Source organism: Suillus fuscotomentosus (genome assembly GCF_016647785.1).
Source record: "Suillus fuscotomentosus strain FC203 chromosome Unknown F5891scaffold_16, whole genome shotgun sequence".
Classification (NCBI taxonomy): Eukaryota; Fungi; Basidiomycota; class Agaricomycetes; order Boletales; family Suillaceae; genus Suillus; species Suillus fuscotomentosus.
This window is the reverse complement of record NW_024539528.1, coordinates 684,659-704,545: the sequence shown is the minus strand read 5'-3', so window position 1 is coordinate 704,545 and position 19,887 is coordinate 684,659. Positions and strand designations below refer to the sequence as shown.

At 47.1% G+C, this 19,887-nt stretch overlaps 8 protein-coding genes across 8 annotated transcripts; 2 read left to right on the top strand and 6 right to left on the bottom strand.

The window, feature by feature from the left end:
• Positions 1-824: 824 nt before the first annotated feature.
• On the top strand, positions 825-2,316 carry F5891DRAFT_149013 (uncharacterized protein). The gene is made up of 3 exons (XM_041370681.1): positions 825-1,131; positions 1,194-2,152; positions 2,229-2,316. Exons 1-2 carry the CDS (start codon positions 1,121-1,123, stop codon positions 2,122-2,124), a joined length of 942 nt encoding a protein of 313 aa, XP_041228293.1. The 5' UTR covers positions 825-1,120; the 3' UTR covers positions 2,125-2,152; positions 2,229-2,316.
• Positions 2,317-2,643: 327 nt separating this feature from the next.
• On the bottom strand, positions 2,644-4,729 carry F5891DRAFT_1023057 (uroporphyrin-III C-methyltransferase). The gene is given in 3 exon segments (XM_041361266.1): positions 2,644-2,672; positions 2,684-3,455; positions 3,507-4,729. The coding sequence occupies 2 exon segments, from the start codon at positions 4,683-4,685 to the stop codon at positions 2,817-2,819; spliced, it is 1,818 nt and encodes a 605-aa protein (XP_041228292.1). The 5' UTR covers positions 4,686-4,729; the 3' UTR covers positions 2,644-2,672; positions 2,684-2,816.
• Positions 4,730-5,110: 381 nt separating this feature from the next.
• F5891DRAFT_1186359 (MFS general substrate transporter) lies at positions 5,111-7,134 on the bottom strand (the record flags this gene model as incomplete). The annotated part of the gene is made up of 14 exons (XM_041366683.1): positions 5,111-5,188; positions 5,239-5,306; positions 5,357-5,374; positions 5,434-5,465; positions 5,518-5,575; positions 5,635-5,827; positions 5,877-5,973; positions 6,031-6,383; positions 6,432-6,516; positions 6,568-6,645; positions 6,696-6,744; positions 6,801-6,829; positions 6,880-6,906; positions 6,956-7,134. The coding sequence occupies 14 exons, from the start codon at positions 7,132-7,134 to the stop codon at positions 5,111-5,113; spliced, it is 1,344 nt and encodes a 447-aa protein (XP_041228291.1).
• A 1,636-nt stretch (positions 7,135-8,770) lies between these two features.
• F5891DRAFT_920876 (uncharacterized protein) lies at positions 8,771-9,078 on the bottom strand (the record flags this gene model as incomplete). Its single annotated transcript, XM_041373780.1, has 2 exons — positions 8,771-8,833; positions 8,899-9,078. Coding segments are annotated over 2 exons (243 nt in total), but the record flags the coding sequence as incomplete, so codon positions are not given.
• Positions 9,079-9,332: 254 nt separating this feature from the next.
• Positions 9,333-11,384, bottom strand: F5891DRAFT_948521 (aldehyde dehydrogenase domain-containing protein; the record flags this gene model as incomplete). Its single annotated transcript, XM_041374815.1, has 12 exons — positions 9,333-9,381; positions 9,432-9,526; positions 9,582-9,694; positions 9,744-9,933; positions 9,982-10,150; positions 10,201-10,570; positions 10,618-10,645; positions 10,698-10,748; positions 10,798-10,901; positions 10,960-11,160; positions 11,206-11,219; positions 11,266-11,384. 12 exons carry the CDS (start codon positions 11,382-11,384, stop codon positions 9,333-9,335), a joined length of 1,503 nt encoding a protein of 500 aa, XP_041228289.1.
• A 1,480-nt stretch (positions 11,385-12,864) lies between these two features.
• Positions 12,865-14,199, top strand: F5891DRAFT_1163420 (uncharacterized protein; the record flags this gene model as incomplete). The annotated part of the gene is made up of 7 exons (XM_041365318.1): positions 12,865-12,937; positions 13,000-13,118; positions 13,169-13,330; positions 13,389-13,464; positions 13,517-13,651; positions 13,712-13,893; positions 13,947-14,199. The coding sequence occupies 7 exons, from the start codon at positions 12,865-12,867 to the stop codon at positions 14,169-14,171; spliced, it is 972 nt and encodes a 323-aa protein (XP_041228288.1). The 3' UTR covers positions 14,172-14,199.
• Positions 14,200-14,438: 239 nt separating this feature from the next.
• Positions 14,439-16,175, bottom strand: F5891DRAFT_148721 (uncharacterized protein). Its single transcript, XM_041370680.1, has 7 exons — positions 15,820-16,175; positions 15,648-15,766; positions 15,436-15,597; positions 15,290-15,365; positions 15,105-15,233; positions 14,861-15,045; positions 14,439-14,805 (listed from the first exon to the last, which is right to left on the bottom strand). The coding sequence occupies exons 1-7, from the start codon at positions 15,893-15,895 to the stop codon at positions 14,617-14,619; spliced, it is 936 nt and encodes a 311-aa protein (XP_041228287.1). The 5' UTR covers positions 15,896-16,175; the 3' UTR covers positions 14,439-14,616.
• A 1,785-nt stretch (positions 16,176-17,960) lies between these two features.
• Positions 17,961-19,302, bottom strand: F5891DRAFT_1172008 (uncharacterized protein; the record flags this gene model as incomplete). The annotated part of the gene is made up of 5 exons (XM_041365567.1): positions 19,184-19,302; positions 19,038-19,113; positions 18,445-18,573; positions 18,204-18,388; positions 17,961-18,149 (listed from the first exon to the last, which is right to left on the bottom strand). The coding sequence occupies exons 2-5, from the start codon at positions 19,057-19,059 to the stop codon at positions 17,961-17,963; spliced, it is 525 nt and encodes a 174-aa protein (XP_041228286.1). The 5' UTR covers positions 19,060-19,113; positions 19,184-19,302.
• Positions 19,303-19,887: the final 585 nt, after the last annotated feature.

Here is a 19,887-nt window from a genome sequence, read left to right as displayed (position 1 = left end):
ATTTCCCAAACTTAGGACGATCTTGGTTGATCCAGGAGAAAGGTTCTATGCGTGATGTGATGCGTTGTGTGACTGTTCGCGTGTGTCACATCACATGACTAGCCTGTGGGCTGTCCCGACTCCGGATCCTCCTTCTTCACGACTTAATACTTATCTCTCATACAAGCTCAGAGCCTCGGGGAGCGTCGTCGCGGTGTGTCATTCGGTAAAGTGAGACAAGGCAAAATTCGAACAATTGAAGATGAATTGAGTTTGACCATCCCTTGTATGAGATCGTCACGTTTTGTTGCCAATCATGATGTTCATCAAATCATTTTATCCGTTCCTGCTTCCAGTTTGTCCAAGGACCAAGGTGCAGTCTTCTCTTTAATCGTTCTCTTCTCCTCAAGACATAGACACCACATTTTGTTCAAATCTAACTCAACACTACATTCCCTTTTCCCTTGCCGTCCTCGATTATATTGAATACATTCATTTCTCAAGCTGGGGTGTACTATCATCTCTGGGTCGCCGTTGCTGATTATCATAGCACTTATATTTGCATCCAAGAAGCCAACACTTTGAGTTTTTCAGTTCGAGGTCGAAATAGAAGTTTTATTGATAATAATACAATGTAGGTCCTGGTACTATCTTTGACTTCACGCTGAAGTCCACAGAAAAAATCCCACACGCATCATGACGAGGCATCGGAATATCATACAGAACAGAATTGGAAAGGTTCTCCCAAAAAATGGCTGACTCCCCCGAGTCGAATAATGCAGCATCGTATTCGTGCGGGTGACCTTCAACCTTATAGGACGTTTAGCAGCCGACGAAGTATATTTGTTTTTAAGCATAAAAACAGTGCTCATAATCTGTTCGTGTAGTTGCTATTTGTTAGCTGCACTTCCAGGTCGTGCTCTGGACCATCTGGTTGGGCCATACGGCTAGTGGACATTCGAATTTGTTGTCATTGTTTGCTTGCACGAGCGCTTTGATAGCGCTTACCACCATGATCAATCCATGGGCCCTCACAAACGTGGTCATCAATGCTACCCATAGTCCAACGCCACAGTCACGCTGTCGGTCAAGACACTGACCGCTTAGTGTATTCACAGCTCTAAATCGCTCAAAAGGGTGCATGTTTACAAGGTAGCTACCCAGTTCTCTCCTCTGAACCCTCCTTCACAAAAAAACACCTCCCTTATCCTCAGACTACTACTCATCACAATGCCCGACATCGTGCAGGTCGGCTCCAACGTAACCCATAAGCCCTCATTCAATATTGTCATTCCCTCGCTCCAGCAACGCCTCGCCAACTTGAAGAGGAAGCGGCGCTCCAGCTCTTCTGAGAGCTCCCACCCAGGACACTCTCAAGTCGAAAAGCCACGAATGGAGGTTGGGCCGAAGGAGGAGGAAGAGGGGTCGCCAAACCTAGCAGAAGAAAATCAGGCTGTATCGGACAGGCCGCGTCTGTATATCAGAATACAGCGTCCAAAGCCGCAGATTGATCCTGTCAAGGACGAAGGTAACACGCCGGAAGTTGAGCCAAAGGCGGAGAAAGAGGAGTCACCAAGCCTAGCAGAAGAAAATCAGGCTGTATCGGACGAGCCGTGCCTGTATATCAGAATTCAGCGTCCAAAGCCGCAGATCGATCCTGTGAAGGACGAAGGTAACACGCCGGAAGTCGAGCCGAAGGAGGGGAAAGAGGAGTCACCAAGCCTGGCAGAAGCAAATCAGGCTGTATCGGACGAGCCGCGCCTGTATATCAGGATGCGGCGTCCAAAGCCGCAGACTGATCCTGTGAAGGACGAAGGTAACACGCCGGAAGTTGAGCCGAAGGCGGAGAAAGAGGAGTCACCAAGCCTAGCAGAAGAAAATCAGGCTGTATCAGATAAGCCGCGTCTGTATATCAGGATTCGGCGTCCAAAGCGGCAGACTGATCCTGTGAAGGACGAGTATTCCGATGCTGGCAAATCACAGGAGAAAGAGGGGGACGAGGACAGTTATCGGGAGGATAGCTCCTCCGAGAGTAGCAATGAGTCGGCCGATGAATACATACCTCCACGCAAGCGTCAGCGTCTTCAAGCCAACTCGTCCTCGCATGTCCTCCGCTCCTCCAAGGGAGTGCAGACAAATAATTGATTGCATCTGTGTTACTACTATACAAATGGTTCGTATGTTGAACTTTTTCTAACGGTGTAGAAAGCTGATGAAAATACATGGAAATGGTTGCCTGTGTACTATAGAAAGTTTGGAAGGGGCGTTCTCACAATATTGAAGAGGGACTCTTGGGGAAGATGTAGTAGATAACTGAGGCCACTACTGTAAATATTGTATCACGAAGTATGTACGTCAACTTATGAATTGGATTCGGACAAGGCATGGACACAAAGAAGGGTATGCGCGAGCATTTCAGTCGCTTAATCTTGTTGCCCGTACGTGTCAGAGACTATTTATCTTATGAACTCGTTATCCTGGCAATCGAGCAGTGCACCCAACCAGTACTAGTTGACGGGTAGCTGCCTCGGAGACCGCTATAGTAATCGTTCCTCTGTACAGTAAGCCTAGTCCCTTAGCAGTGTCACTTGCACCGAGCATCGAATACAATGCATCATTTATTGGGCAGGCTTTCGAAAAGAGTTTCTACGGAAGGACTGGGCCGTCTCACATCAATCAAGTCGATATTTGAGTTCCCGAATGTCGAGTCCGAGCTCTAGAGTGACACTATCATCTAATTTAAATACCAGTAAGCACAACTTACACGACTCCTCGTATGTCAACAAAAGTTCCTGCAGATCAAGCAATGGATGCTAATGATGAATTACAGACCTAAACTATACCTCCGCCCAGCCCTGATCGATTCCTTCTCGCATGACCCACCTGCATCCCCCTAACCACTTTCTTATCCTCTCTTCATCTCGTTCCTCCCCCTCTTCCAACACACTTGTGTCACCAGCGCCTTGCAGTGCCAATACAGCCCATCCAACAACCATCATACCCGGAGGTCTTTGCTCTCCCGCAACATCCAACGCTTCACATATATCTCCAAGCGTACTTGCGACTACCCGTTGATCAGGCATCGAGCCGCGCTCGATAATGGCAATAGGCGTGTTCCGAGGGTATGGATGCCCCTCTCGTCTCCCTTCACTATTCTGCAGGCCTTCCCTACTGTCACTGTCGTTGCGAATCATAGCGTCAACAACCTGCGCTATGCGGGCGACGCCCATGAGGATGAGCACAGTCCGCGAGCGTTCGTAACCAGGAAGCTTGACCTCCTTGCCCTGTCGCCCGACTCCGGTACACACAACGACACTTTCTGCAACGCCACGCTGCGTGACTGGGATTCCAGCGAAAATAGGCGCTGCAAGTGCAGACGAAACGCCCGGGACAACGAGCGGTTCGAACCCGTGTGCTCGGAAGAAGAGTACTTCCTCCCCTGCACGGCCGTAGACGACTGGGTCTCCTTGTTTCAGCTGTGTGACGAGATAATTGTCAGTGTCAAAGAAACGAAAAATCGGACGTACTCTGACGACAGTGAGGCCACGTCGAGCAGCTTCGACGGCTGCGTCCATCATCTCTGACTGCGCGCCTTCGGCATTGCCAGGGAATTTGCGTGCAATGCGCACATCGACAGTTTCAGGTATGAGAGCCAGTACAGCAGCGGGAACGAGCTTGTCCGAGAGAACAAGATCTGCGTGTTTCGTAAGCGCATTATGAGTTGCAATGGTGAGAAGGGAGGGATGTCCTGGGCCGGAACCAACGAGGAGAATACGGCCTTTCTTTGGAGGCGGTAAAAGTGTCAAGTTATGTAGTGAATTCTCGTTTGGAACCTGAACTGAGCATGGTGAGGTCGTTTGGGAAGAGTCGCCGGATAATATGAGCTTCATGTCGTCTTCTGACATGGATGCCAACCGTGTGATAGCCCAATACTCGCTGACCTGAGCAACCCATTTCATGCGGCGGTGGGAGGACTCGTCTTTGCTTTCGGTGGCACTGCTTCTCCAACCAGGTACGGGCCTGTTAGGAGTGGTGACACTACTGTTCTCACCTTCTTCACACTCTCCGACCTCGTCATCTGTATTCTTAGCCAAACGTCGAAGTTTTCCGACCTGTCTGACAGCTCCGGCAATGTCTTTTGGAAGCATGCTGACAATCTCTCGTCTAACACGCCCCGCGAGCCTGCATCCCTCCCCATTGGTTGTCACACCCACTTGTAGCGCACTCTGCCCGCTTGTAGATGGGTCAGCGAAACGGTGCGTGGATGCAAAGGAGAAGTCGCATAGTGCAGGATGGTCGGTAACGTTTACGGGGATGTTATGTGCATGACAGATACGTGCAAGTGCGGGTGTGTCCGCCGTGTGTATGGTGATGCAGATAAGAGATATAGATGGGTTTTCGGCGAGGAATGCAGAGAAGGACTCTTCGGGAACTGAGGGAAGTGGGGAAGTAGACACAGAGGGAAGCATGTCCCAGTCTGTGAGGTTTACTTGCTGTTGGTCCGCTCTCCATCTCAGCTCGTCACATACTGACCCTCTAGCGAGTATGATCACTTGCATACCTGCCTCGAGTGCCGCAAATGCCCTAGAGGCGGCCAGGACATCACCGCCAATAATAAGGATGGTGTTTCTGGGACCTTTGAATGTCAGAAGGAGGGACGCTCCACCTACTGGCGCGGGGTACTGACTCAATCCATTGGAGACCATGGAAAGGATAAAAAGAGGAGCAGGGTGTGCTTTCAAAATCTGGCATGGTATAGCAAATCACATCTATTAAATAATTACATAAATATATGTCAAGAGTGTGCTGAGCTACTAGTTTCTGAGGTCTTTTTACGTCACACTGCTGGTACCTTGTTTTTGCCACGGCTTGGCAGCCGAACGTGGTGACAGGACAATAAACCATTTCCTTCAAGCATCTATCTACCAAATACCACAGTCGTGAGACATACATGTCTTCATTGGCAGAATTGGAATCTATTTGTACTCCTTTATCTTTCGGCATAATCTGTATATCATTATATCCGTATCACAAACAACGTTCCTGCATGTCATGCGTCACCATGTCATCGTCTGTTGTTTGTATCATATATATGTGAATATTGCCCTGTAGATAGGACTAAGCCGCTCACTTAGGATTCATTCTTCTGCAATCTGGTATAAACGAGCCGCATGAAAGCGTACATCGCGCCACCAGTCAGTGAAGCGATCTATAATTTATTTGATCAAAGTGGAGAAGCGGTAAGCGTAGTCGACTCACCCCAGCGAACAGAGCGGGTTTCCACCAAATAAAATGCGATGTGAACAGAACACCAAATATAGGTGGTCCTAAATGAACATATATACGGTGAAGTAAGAAATGCTACAAATGCACCCACCAAGTAAACTTCCGAATGCTGCAGAATGAATGTGTGCCAGTTCAAAATAATATAGAAGTAAATCTGATCATACTCACCATCGAGAAAGAAATAGATGCCCATCCACCCGCTGTGACCAGATCAGATCATTCGCACATACCGAAGCTCAAGTGATCACTCACCCAAGTTCAGAGGGGTTGCGTGCTAGGGTAGCCACGAGTGGACCCTCCATCGCGGTATCTGCATTATCGATCAACAACTTCAACTACTAGCATGTAGTGAAACAGAAAAATACTTACACACCCCTGAAAAATAGCCATAAAATGCACCAAGAATAGCGACGCTGGCCAGGGTGCGCAATCCCATCATGCCCAGAATTACCGATCCGCACGAAATTGCCGCAATCATGGTTAAGTTTAGTACTCCTGTAAACGCTGCGATATACCCTGATGTAATTCGTCCCGCACAACTGGACGCATTTAAAATCGCAAGCTAACGATGGCATTAGTAGGGATATCACTTGCATAGTGCTAGACCACACAGTGTAAAATGAAAAAGTGATGTTGATGCCGTGTTTGATAGAGTCGAGTTGGAGGAAATATGTTGGGTAGTAAAAGCCAATCTTGAATATAAACGCCCTGCATAACGAATGATCATTGGAAGGGATTCGAAAGATGCCGTATTGCAGGTCTTACCCTGATATCGCGAAAAGAAACGGAACATAACGAAAGCATTTTCTAGCTGTCGCAATATAGTTCACTGGGGTCGTCGGCGGATCAAGGCGGGTTCGCACACACAAGCATGCAATCAAAAGGAGCATACTGGTCAACCCTGCACTTGCACGCACGCCATTGGCAAAGCCAAGGTGTCCATTCAGGAGGTTATTGAGCATAATCGGATAGACGAGAGAACCGGACGATGAGCCCAAAGTAACGAATGTCATCACCAGCGTGCGTTTCTGTCTGAAATGATGCGAGACGACAGCCAAGCCCGGGACGTGCAGCAACCCTACCGCGATACCTGAGCCTAAGCCTTGAGTAAGAATTATCTATTAAGATGTCAGAAGACGAAATGTTAGAAAGCCGGAGGGCGCTACCTGGAAGTACTGATGTGGCTTTGCCAATGACAGCATGAAAAGAGAGAAACTCTGCAGAAGCGATCCGGTAATGACAAGATGGTAACTAGGTAGGCCTGCTGAGCACTGTCCCCAAGACACTTGCATCTACACTCACAAATAACCTCGATCATAGAGTGAGCCTGATATAATACCCCCAGCGCTGCCTAAAAACCCTGTCAAGCTCCCGATGGATCTGCAAACGACCATGAGGATACTCACGATAGAGAAGCCTGTAGAACTCACGAAATAGCAAATGATGTCTCATTTGTGAGGTAATGCCGAGTATAGAAGTCTGTAGCGCAAGCCGTTCAAACATAGTTCTATCCTCACGTTTATGTGTAGCAATACCTTCATAGACACCAAATGAAGCGGTGTAACTTTTGACATTCAGCAAAATTCCTCGTCGATGAGAGGGCATAACACTCACCCCCAAGTGCAGAACATTATGAGAAACCTGAACCGATCAAGTAAGAGCCAATCCCACCAAAATCGTGTCTCCTTACGCTCCAAAAGCAGTGGACCAAGCGGCAAGACCACCTTCTGGAAACTCTTGCAGGAGCAAAGGAAGGTCGGAGTCCTTGGAGACTGGGTATTCAACTCCCAGCTCCTCTGACCCCCCTTTGTGCTCTTGTGCAGCCCAGGATTCCACAACAAGTATTTGAGGTTTGGTTTCGACTGCCATTCGTGGGGTGGGACAAGTGATGGCAGGAGCTGTACATATACACAATTCTGAGCGCTTAGCGCTGATCGTTTCATCATATACATACTCAGACCTAGAGTAACGTGTGATGTGCATAAATACTTACATGGACGGTTCAACATTCGATGAGCATCTGCTTCACACACGAATCACTGATGTTGAAGATGCCATCAAACTTACATAGATGAAAAATTTGACAGTATCTTCGATGCAATAGGCCGCAATAGCAATCGGCAGATCTTGGTGCTCAATCCTGTGCATCCAGAAGAGATTTTGAGATCGGAATGGCTGGATGGTGATCGGTGATGGTTGCGTATCATGTTGGTGAATTGTTGACGAATGTCAATTACTTGGCCATGCCGTTCACATTCGTTTTCGAAAGTCTGCTGTGCGACGTGTTGATCAGAAGATTCAGAACTGCTCGGAGCACATACCATTTTGAACCCAACGACCGTCACAGTCTACGTATCCCTTTCGGAAGTTCAGGCCTCAGGCACGAACGTGTAGATGATGCATGACATGAATGAGGTACCGTTTCACCAATTTCCAGACGTAGAGAAGACAGGGCTTCGAAGCTTCTGGTGAAGTTCCAAGTTGTAGAATATCGGAGCCGAAGACCCCTGGCTCTATTCCTGTTGTCACGCAGTTGATATATACAGGGGGTAGCATCATCAAGGGGTACATTGGATCCAAGTTGGATCAGGCTGACACTCGTGAACAGAAAAGAACTTCAGCCAGGGTCTGGAGATAACGACGATTCAATATTCAATCTCCGATCACGTATCCCTTCCCCGGCCCGGCATCTGTCCGTATATTTGATGCTGCATGCATGCATGATGCATTCTCTCTCTCAGGCGTTGTGCAACATTCCTCAGTCATATTCAAGTTTCATCTGTGTCATCCCTGATCGCCTTTGCGGGACACTTGGGGAACGGTCTTCCCTGGTCAGACCACATAGGAGGAAGACAGTTGTTCCTTGATTACGTTAGTGTGGAGCAAAGCCAGCCAGAACACCTGCCTGGAAGAGACAAACGAGTGTGCAGCGACCTGTTATCATGCTCGGCCGCCAAGGCCGTAGCGAACAAGGTACCAGCAGTGTAACGTAAAAAGACCTCGGAAACTTCGTCAGCTCTGGTAATTAGTAAGTAGTATCTCCTATGTTCGTTCAGCCACTTGATGGTACCCTTTAGACAGACCTTCGTTTCTTCTATTGAAAAGGTACCATCACACCCTTGGGTGAGAAGCCAATGCACACTTCAGGGGAGTGCAAGTCGCCGTTACCGATTCGTGATACCTATCTCTGCCCAGCACATATTTCTCCAGGCCGTTCGTGCGACTGATATCACCCTTGGTCCAATCAAACTTATCGTAGCTTTGTCCTACAGCGAATTGTGACAAGTGACGCGTCGTGAATTCATTCTTCCTTCATTTTATTCCGTTGCCCTCCTCGGTAACTTGTAGGAAAGACCCTCTTCAGCCTCCGAGTTGATGACGGTCCGAATGGCATTCAGGTACTACAGATATAATCAATAAAGCATCTCGCTCCAACGAAGAATGATAAATCAAACCTAACTTGAAGATACTAGAGGTAAAAGCATGCTCTCGGATGTCAACAGATCAGAAACGGGTCCTGGTTTACGGTCTTGGTGATATAGAGGTGCCTGATGGAGAGGTTCAAACCCTGAATGTGAAGCGCCGTGAGCACTACCACTACATCAGTCATGTGTGATGAAACGAGAAACTTACGAGCCAGCCCCAACCTTGAATGCCAGCAGTAGTGGCATCGAACTTCTTGAGTGCATCGAGCGACCCGAAGGCCTGCTCGATGACCTTCTTAGGAAGACCAGCCTTCGCAGAACTACCATTATCGTTACCCTGACCAGAACGGGCCCTAAATTCTTTCATAAGAGAGTGGTTGATATGACCTAAATGTTGCTTGGTATGCATGGCTGGGTACTGGATGTGGGAAGGTAGAAGGTATAGCAATTCGTATCGATGAACCGCCCATGTGTCGCAGAGTATCCCTTTCCCTATCCTACTTACATTGTCATTGTGCTACGAGGCATATCAAAGACAAACCCTGGCCAGACATCAAATCAGTTCTCTCCAGTATACCTTTGGTTGGCGCATGCATCCATGACATGCATACTAATAATACAAGATGCGAGAGTCCTGAGCGATCACAATCGCAATCCAATGTTGACATGAACGGCTTTAACGTTCGTATAGCTGAACCGAGTATTATTAGTGCGGTGTCGTTTTGAAGGACTTGAGCTTACTTTTCCAAAGCATACTCGCTCAGGTCACGACCAATTCCAGACTGCTTGAAGCCTCCAAATGGCATCGATATTTCAGCTTGGTTGGAGCAGTTTATCTGCCAGGCGTCATTACACAACAGACGCGCAAGATGAGATAAGGAAGCAACGAACCCATGCAGTACCTGCTTCAAGAGCGTGTGCAACGCGGATTGCTCTGTCGATATCTTTGGTGAACACCGATGCGGCAAGTCCGTATGATGTATCATTAGCCTGTTCAACGACCTCTGAAAAATTGTTAGGAATACAATGATCGTACAACAAGAGCAATCTCACCATCTTCAGTCTTGAACTTTATGACGCACGCGACGGGACCAAATATCTCCTCTCTGACGATTTTCATGTTGGGCTGGCACTCCGTGAAAATTGTTGGCTCGATGAAGTATCCCTCTTGACCAACTTGCTTGCCGCCAAGGTGTACTGTAGCACCATCGTTCTGGCCGGAGGTTATGTATCCCATGATGCGCTTTATGGTCGTCAAAGTGTGTTTTATAATGACATTGGATAAACGAACCTCAAATTGAGTCTTGGACACTTGTGGCCCTTGGTACGTGTCAGGTGAAAAAGGATCGCCAACCTTGATCGCGCGTGCTTGCTCTGTGAACTGGTCCAAGAACTTGTCGTATATGCCCTCTTGAACAAAGATACGAGAACCTGCAGAACAATTCTGACCGTGGTTATAGCTACAAAAACGATGAGACCTAGCATAAGTCATGCGAACGGGGCAACATACTAGATACCGTGAATAGCCCACTTGACTGCCTGCTCCAGGTCGGCGTCATCGAAGATGACATTGGGGCTCTTTCCGCCAAGCTCAAGGGTGACAGACTTCAGGTTGCTCTTTGCAGCAGCCTCCATAATTTTCCGTCCCGTCAGAGTGCTGCCAGTGAATGCAACTTTCTCGATAAGAGGGTGCTCAGAGATTGCCTGCCCTGCTGTTGAACCATATCCGTTCACGATGTTGATGACACCAGGAGGGAAACCTGCCTGCTCGATCAGGGTACAGAAGAGAAGAGCAGAAAGCGGGGTAATCTCAGAAGGCTTCAGGACGATCGTGTTGCCGGTAGCTAGTGCAGGAGCGACCTTGAGAGAAAGAGAGAACACTAATCAATGTAAGCTGTAGTCCCGCACGCTCCTTGGAATCACTCACTCGGAACATTCCATGGAATAATTTGACCCTAGGCATGAACTGAGATCTCATTTAGATATTATTCAGAGAAGAATCCTTACCACAACACCGATGGGTTCATGTCTGGTATAAGCGAGTTTTTTCTCATTGGTCTAGGGCGAAATGAGTTTGACTGGTGAGAGAGAGAGAGGAAAAACGGACCTCGATAGTCTTCCCGCTGATCTTGTCAGCCCAGCCAGCATAGTATTCCATGACGGCAATCGCCCCTTTATTGTCTTTACCGTAGGCGGTATTGTAAGCCTTCCCTGTAAGGTATGGGCTGCTCCGTTAACTCGAGAGTAGCGGTGACACAGAAGTACGTACCATTAGCAAGGGCATCAAGAGCAGCGAACTCCGCAATATGTTCCTCCATCAAAACGGCGAGCTTCGACATGAGCTTTCCGCGCTGAGTTCCAGGAACTTTCAGGCCCCATGAAGTCTTGTAAGCTTCCTTTGCTGCCTTCGCAGCAATGTCTATATCGGCTTTTGTCCCAGCTGCGATAGACGTGACCACCTTGCCCGTTGCTGCACAAATAAGCTATGAACCATTCGTGACGAAAAAATTCGCACCAGGATTGACAACACTGTACGAATGAGATCGACACTCAAGCGCACGAAGAAGACACTCACTCGATTGTGCCGCCCTCAACAGGGTCGACGAACTCTCCATTTATGTAGAGGCCCAGAGGGATCGTAACAGTCCCCTTGTATGCAGGGGTGTCGAAAGTCTTGGTGAATGTGGACGGCATTACGAGGGAGCTGTGAGGAAGTGCAAACGATAACGGTCAACCTGAGCAAGTTTATACCGGGCTACTTATAGCCTTAGGAGCGATCACGCTGTATAACGGGCACATGAACAACTAGATAGTAGAAATGACAATTCTCATGGGAAGAAGGGACTATACATACCTCTTCCCCGTCACGGTGCTCCGATATTCAGTGTTGCTATGGCAAACCTTCGAGCTGCTGCTAAATTGGCCGTGCGGATGGACTCAAGTTCAAGCCTCATGCACATGGTTTATGTCGCCAATGATCATGGTCGTGCATAAAAAGTGCTAAGTCACTACTCTGCATGTAGGGACTACGTGGGGTTTGTCGGATTTCAATCATGAGGCAAAAGTCAGGATTTGGCCAATCTGGGGCCAAAGTCTAGGGCCAGTTGGGGCTTGGCGGTCTGGGGCCTCGGCGGCCAGAATGTCAGATTGATTGGCCATCTGGAGCACGACGGCAGCCAACGGCACTCTGAACAGAGTTTACACTCCGCTCAATGTTTCGAACGGCCAATGCCGCCAACGCGCTGCTCCGAAACACACAAACATTTGAATATTTAATACATCGACATCGAACCTACAGACCTGCCCATCGCGAGTACTGGCGCTGAAGCTCATCATGAAGTCACTGGTAAGTATGATCGTGACAAGCGCCGGAAACAACCAGTTTGCACCTAGCAGTGCATACTTGGCTACCGTGTTAGATGTCGCAGGCAACCCCCAAGCCGCATATTCCTTATTGCAGACTGGCCCTTCAAAAACACTCGATTGCAACCTGGCGAGACGACTGTCATACTCCCTGTGTACCCTCTGATTTCCTCAGCCCTGGCCTGGTTTCCCGTGGGTCTGGGTACTCGTCTGGTCACCCAGCAATCCAATGATACATTCGTCACAACATGTGGACGAAACAAGGCACTGAAAAGGAATTATTCCAGTTCATCTGGACGTTGCGGAGCGCGGCACGATACTATATAGTGACAAGGCGAGCCGACTATTAGACAGACCATAGGTGTATGGAATGAAGATGGTCGAGACCCATTACTTGGCGTGAATCACTTCCTTTGTTATGATCGATGTACTGTTAATTGTATGGGGGGTAGCAGAACAATGATGCGGTACTATATCCTCCACCACTTCAACTTGTTCTGATTGCCATCATGAAACAGAGAAAGTCATTGTCATTCTTCAAAACCAGCACCACGTATTGTGTTTCAAGACTAAATGTCTTGTACAGGAAATAGGTTCACAAGAGAGTAAGTCACAGGATGTTATCTGACCGATGCAATGTCGAGCGCTGGTCCAAGATGTCTCAATTCAAGCCTTATTCAAACTGAAACCAAAATTCACCAATTTCTACAGCATGCATTGTTACAATCAGCTACTCTCTGATTATAATAATATAGATGGAGCTGGAGAAGCTACCCTACACCGTCTTACACCCCAAGATATCAGTTTTACCATGGTTGCATTGGCTGGCATCCCGATGGATGCCGCTGCCATCATGTCATCAGTGCTGGAAGGCATTTTATACGGTATGTATCACAATGAGTTTTCGCGTCCATAGCCAAGTAGCCGACTCGCTAACGTTCTTCAGGATTCTCAGTGCTCATGTGTCTGGGTACCATCTGGACATTCACCTATAAGCGACACGTGCAGGACGTCAATCGGCCAATCGCTGTGGTTGCCACCCTGCTGTTCGTGCTGAGCACTGCGGTTAGCTTCTTTCCGCATGCATCCAATACCATCTACTGAAAGCTCAAAAGCATATAGTCGTGGATATTATTCATCTCGAACATGGACTGGTGAAGTATCGGGACACGTTCCCCGGCGGACCAGTGGCGTTCTTTGCGGACGTCACTCAAGTTACATTTGTAATCAAGAATGCGATATATACCTTGCAAACTCTACTTGGCGACGGGGTGGTGGTGCGTCAAATCTTCTCAGACCTTCTTCTGCTTACAGAATCTGTCTTTCGGGGAAAAGATTTATCGATGTTACGTGGTCTGGCAATCTGCCTGGGTCATTGCCATACCGTGCATGATGTGGTGCGGCGTTGCAGGTTAGGTCGTAATCGCACTCAGGAAGTCGTGTACTCTGACGTTGTCTCAAAGCATCTGGCGTTTGTTCGGTCTACTACTTTTCTCAAGCATCGATGGCCGAAGTTGAAAATTTCTTCGCTGCCAAGATTGGTCATTGGGTCGCCGCTTTCCTTTCCTCCACACTTGCAACTAATATGTTGAGTACCGGTGAGCACACTTCCGCGTAAATGCGATGTTGATACCCAATACCAACCTGAATTTATCCAGGGTTACTGGCATATCGCATCTGGACGATCGAGCGCAAGGTTTCTGCAGTCTGCACTATGAAGCGGAAGGTACCTATATTGCGCGTGCTTATAGATGCTGCAGTTTTGTACTCTGCGGCACTTGGCTCCTCAATAATATGTTTTGGCCTCTGGAACGATGGACTCTATGTGATGGGAGACCTGGTAATTTGGCTGTTGAAACCTGCCATCGCAAATCACTGATTTTTATCAACCAGATCGTTCCGATCATCTCAATTACTTTCTATATGATATTTATCCGCGTCGCGACCAGTCAAAGCAATCAACATTACCCCTCGGCTGCCCATAGAGAAACCACCGAGACAGAACGAAGAAAACTACAGCAACATCCTTTGCAGCCGTTGATACACAGGCCGAATGATTCCAAATTTTCCTTGGGTGATAGTAGTAGCTCGAAAGTAGAGACACATCCATTAACATAGTCATCCAACTACGTATACTTTTATACAGATACCCTCCCACTTATAATTATATGACAACTTAATTCGATCAACCTTCAGGGGTCAGTTGAGAGTATTAAAGTGGCTCCCATAGTTCGAAAACTGTCGCATGGGCACCCTTCTTTGAGAGCAGTTGAATGACTTACCACAACATCATGACGGACGGTGCTCCGAAGCAACACACGACTGATCCAGAGCTTTGAGCCAATTTCCGTGGCATCAGATCTTCGATGAGTAGCTGAAGAGCAATTAGACCGCAAGTTTATAACACCTATTACCGCAGATAATCTATCTCGAACACTATTCGGACAAGTAGAAAATAAAGTACAATAAGATATTTTGGCGTTCCTCGTGAGGTTTAGAGTGACGTAGCCACCATCCGAAACAAGAGAGTACGAAAGGGATTTAAATCAGGCTGTATGAATTGCTATTTTAGCCGGGAGGATGTGCTATTCTCCCTGAATACAGTCTGCAAAGTCTGCATAGCACAATGCAGCGGGATTCCTCGGTCTGTTTCAACTGTCCCAGAAAAAGTCGAGACGAATTTTTGAGTATCTTCATTGATTGCGATGCGAATAAACACCATGTAGAACGAAATAGAGATGGTCGGACTGATCTAGTTGATTGACGTTCAATGAAACTTATATCAAGTGTTGATAGTGGACGCTTACCAAGAAGTTTCCTATGACATATGTGCCATTGTTCGAAAGGGCAAAACATACCATCGCAGACAAGTTGATCGCAGAGTATAAAACAGCAGCATCCACAAGCACCCGCACGATAGGCCTTATACCTCTCCTGGTGTGAACTGTAGAGATATTCCGTTCGATCGTCCAAATCCGGTATGCCAGCAATCCTGCACATATTCAAGTTCGCAAGTGTCTCGATATCGCGCTTACGCAGGAATATACTTACCTGAACTGGACAAATTAGTTGTAAAAGTCAAGATAATAAACGCCGTGACCCAATGTCCAGCCTGGTCAGTGAAGACACTGTCGGCATCACTAGCCAGTGAAAGGTCGTAGACTGTAAAACCCCCGCACACTTCGAAACAAATGAACGTCAGAGCACGCACATTTTGAGTATAATGGCAACCAAACCTGCAACTGCACACCACACCATGCATGGTAGAATCACAACCCGGACAGATTGCCAAACGACGTAACATCGATAAACCTTTTTGTCAGAAAGGGAATTTATATAAGCTATGAGGGTTTCAAGTTGGCAGGTGAAGTGATGATCCTACCACTACCCCGTCGGCAAGCAGAGTTTGCATGAGACTCAACGCAGCCTTGACCACATACATCTCCTGGGTATAGTCTGCGAAGAATGCCGCTGGGCCGCCTGGGAATGTGTTACGATACTTCACCAATCCATCTTCGAGCTGAATAATGTCTATGACAATGTGCTTGGAAGTCTTCAGTAGATGGTATCAGATTCAAGTGACGAAGACCTGACCATAGTACTCAGTAAAAACAGAAAGACGGCAACCGCAGCGATTGGCCGGTTGACGTCCCTCGTGCGTTTTTTATAGGTGAATATCCAGATGGTACCTATAAACATGAGAACTGAAAAGCCTGAAAGATGCTAGTTTGGTGGGCATGAAACGAACACAATCGTTGCAACTCGCCATATAAGATGCCTTCTAGAACTGTTGACATGATGGCAGCGGCATCCAGCGGCATGCCAGTGTCTGTTGAAGCCATGGCGAAAATGATACCTTGGGTATGTACGACGGTGCGGGTAGCATCGCTAGCCACCTACTTTATATAATGCTACGAGTCGCTATAGATATCAGGCCATCAGGTAGGCTATGTTCTCGGAACCTTCAAGTTGACATGATCATGATAGATGGCGCAGTGATGGGCTGGTCGTGGATGACGGCATAACCGTAGAAATCAGAAGTCGCCAGTGTATCACTATGGATAGTTCTTATCTCTCGCAAGCTCAAACCCCAGAGCAAGTGAATTGAAGTCCTTGGAAAATGCAAAACTGAGGCGAGATGAGATATATTTAGCCACCTGTAATGTTGGTCAAAGTACGAGTAGCCGCCAGCTCGGTATCAATTGTATCCATCCCATCATGCTGTGTTGCTCATTTGTAATGCTTTTGACCTCCAAGTTGCTCTTCCGTTTTGTTTCAAGACACTATCAGCCATATATACATGGATAACATATACTCTTTCCAGCACGCCGTACGGTAGAACACTGACGCAAGCTCACATCCTGTTACCACTTCTCATTGCTCCTTTTTCGTTCTTTCGTTCCAGTGCTACTAGTATATGGCGACCACCTGTACTAGCCTGTACTTTTCATGAATTGGTCGCTATCCAAAACAGATCTTCATGACAATACGACAATAACGGCTACATTGTTCTACCTGGTGGTGACTTAACAGTAGCATTTGGAGCGATCTAACGCGGCCCATGATGCTCGCACTGTGAATCCCATGATTGGTTCTGCAGTGACCGATGATGGCCTTCACCTCTACATGCAAACGATATTCGCTGTCCTCCTGTTACCCACTGTTGTCTCACCCAAGTTGCCCATGCTGTTTTCACAGGAACCAATAGAACCTCTCGGCGACGGCAATCGTACGTTGCCTCTATTCTGATCGTGGCTGTGAAACAGACATTGACAAAGCTCTCACTTTTCCTTTCCCGGCGCACATACTGGCCAACGGGCTCACGCTTGCCTCGAACGCGCTTTCTTTTCTCCACAAAGCCCAAGAACCACTGTATTCCACGAATCACATTTTATTTTCATTCTTACTACTCCTGTTGGACAGTGAAACGCAAACAGATTCCTTTGCGACTACTCTTGAATCTCAAAGGCTGCCAAGGTCTCACTCTCGCGCACAATTCTCGATTTCAGAACAGATCCTTTTGCTCATTGCAAGTCAACTATATGTCCCGTGTCAAAAGCCATCGAGTTCCAAGAGGAGACGAAGAACATCGGTGCAAATACTAATAGCGTAAAAAATCTGCCTTTGTAATAAAGCAATGGTCACCGCTTGTATGTTTATAATCCAAGCTTCGATGACTGGATTGAGAGGGAAAATGATTGAAAAACAGTATTTACAAACTCACCGCCTCAGAATGATAGGATTGAGCTGATATCATGGTCATATTTTTACAGACATTGTGATGCTGGAACGACAATACACTGTCGTTCATTTCGATAGCATCTAGTCGTGTGGGGGTGCGTCGGTGGGAGCCTTCTGTACAGTCACAAGCCAGTCCTGGCGGTCATGCTCAGGTTTGACAAATAATAGGGCACAAGGACGCAATAATTTTTCTCAGTTTCTCAGTTTTGTTCCAAAATCAGTTTGATCAATACCGTCAACATGGAATCTACTTAGCACTCAGAATATGTGCCATTGTTCGAAAGGGCCAAATATATTATTGCGGAGAGGGTGGTTGCAGAGTATAAAACAGCAGCATCCACAAGCACGCACACAATAGGCCTTATACCTCTTCTGATGCGAATTGTAAAGACATTCCATCGTTCCAAAATTTGTCGCATGAGCACCCTTCTTTGCGAGCAGTTGAATGACTTACCACAACATCACGACGAATAGTACTCCGAAGCAGCACACTTGCTGATTCAGAGCTCTGAGCCAATTTCCGACCGCAAAGTTGATAACACCTGTTTCCGCAGATAAAGTACAGTGAGATATTTTGACATTCTTCACGGGGCCTAGAGTGACGTAGCCACCATCCGAAACAAGAAAATACGACAGGAATTTATATCAGACTGGATGGATGGATCCCTATTTTAGCCAGGAGGATGTATCATTATCACTGCGTGCAGTCCGCAAAGTCTGCATATGATAATGCAGCGGGATTCCTCGGTCTGTTTCAACTGTCCCAGAAAAAGTCGAGACGAATTTTTGAGTATCTTCATTGATTGCGATGCGAATAAACACCATGTGGAAGGAAATCGAGATGATCGGATTGATCTAGTTGACGGAAGCTCAATGATTCTCATTCAAGTATTGGTGGTGGACGCTTACCAAGAAGTTTCCCATGGCATATGCGCCATTGTTCGAAAGGGCAAAACATATTATCGCGGAAAAGGTGGTCGCAGAGTATAAAACAGCAGCATCCACGAGCACCCTCACGATAGGCCTTATACCTCTCCTGGTGTGAACTGTAGAGATATTCCGTTCGATCGTCCAAATCCGGTACACCAGTAATCCTGCACATATAAGTCGTAAGTGTCTCTATATCGCGCTTACGCAGGAATGTACTTACCTGAGCTGAACAAATTGGTTGTAAAAGTGAAGATAATGAACGCCGTGACCCAATGTCCAGCCTGGTCAGTGAAGACACTGTCGGCATCACTAGCCAGTGAAAGGTCGTAGACTGTAAAACCCCCGCACACTTCGAAACGAATGAACGTCATGTTGAGAGCCGAAGAACCCGAGGACGGAAAGGCCGATAGAGGAGGATATGGGACTACGGCCGAAGAGTAAGGCAGCTCGAGGTGCGAGCGCCACCAAACGGAGATTCCAGACGACGTGTCAACGTCGGCTATCTTTTTTCATTCCTTTAGTATATGTTTTCATCAAAAGGCCAGCTGGCGCACTCACCATATAAAAGCAGCCATCCACCATCGAAACATCTCAGATTCGTAATCCGAATACTGAGATGTAAGTCTTCTAATGTAACGTTTGAGTACAAGTACTAACGTATACCGTAGCTTACCTGTCTAGGTAAAAACACTTGTCAATAAAGAGATTCGTAATCCGAATACTGAGATCTTACCTGTCTAGCCTCACGTGAACGCCCTGCTATACTCTCAATACGTCAGAACACGCACATTTTGAGTATGATGGCAACCAAACCTGCAACTGCACACCACACCATGCATGGTAGAATCACAACCCGGACAGATTGCCAAACGACGTAACATCAATAAACCTTTTTGTCAGAGAGGGAATTTCTATAAGCTATGAGGGTTTCAAGTTGGCAGGTGAAGTGATGATCCTACCACTATCCCGTCGGCAAGCAGAGTTTGCACGAGAATCACCGCAGTCTTGGCCACATACGTCTCCTGGGTATAGTCTGCGAAGAATGCCGCTGGGCCGCCTGGGAATGTGTTACGATACTTCACCAATCCATCTTCGAGCTGAATAATGTCTATGACAATGTGCTTGGAAGTCTTCAGTAGATGGTATCAGATTCAAGTGACGAAGACCTGACCATAGTACTCAGTAAAAACAGAAAGACGGCAACCGCAGCGATTGGCCGGTTGACGTCCCTCGTGCGTTTTTTATAGGTGAATGTCCAGATGGTACCTATAAACATGAGAACTGAAAAGCCTGAAAGATGCTAGTTTGGTGAGCATGAAACGGATACAATCGATGCAACTCGCCATATCATCAGCGAATTCATGAGTTCACGATATTGTAGCCATGGTGACTATAGAAATATACAATTCTGCTTCTGCCAAATATATCTATTTATACGCCAATAATTTTGACTTGCTAGTACATATGTATGGATGAATGCAAATCTATGCTACACTGAGGAATTGGTGACAACATTGGGACATTGGGACATCCCCACCAGCAAGGGACTACGGAGGAATTGTGTCCAAGTTGTTAAACATGTTCACCTACTGTAAATTAATTCTTCAATGACAAACCTATTTATGACTTTATCATGGAAAGTAGCGCTAGCAGTGAACATCAA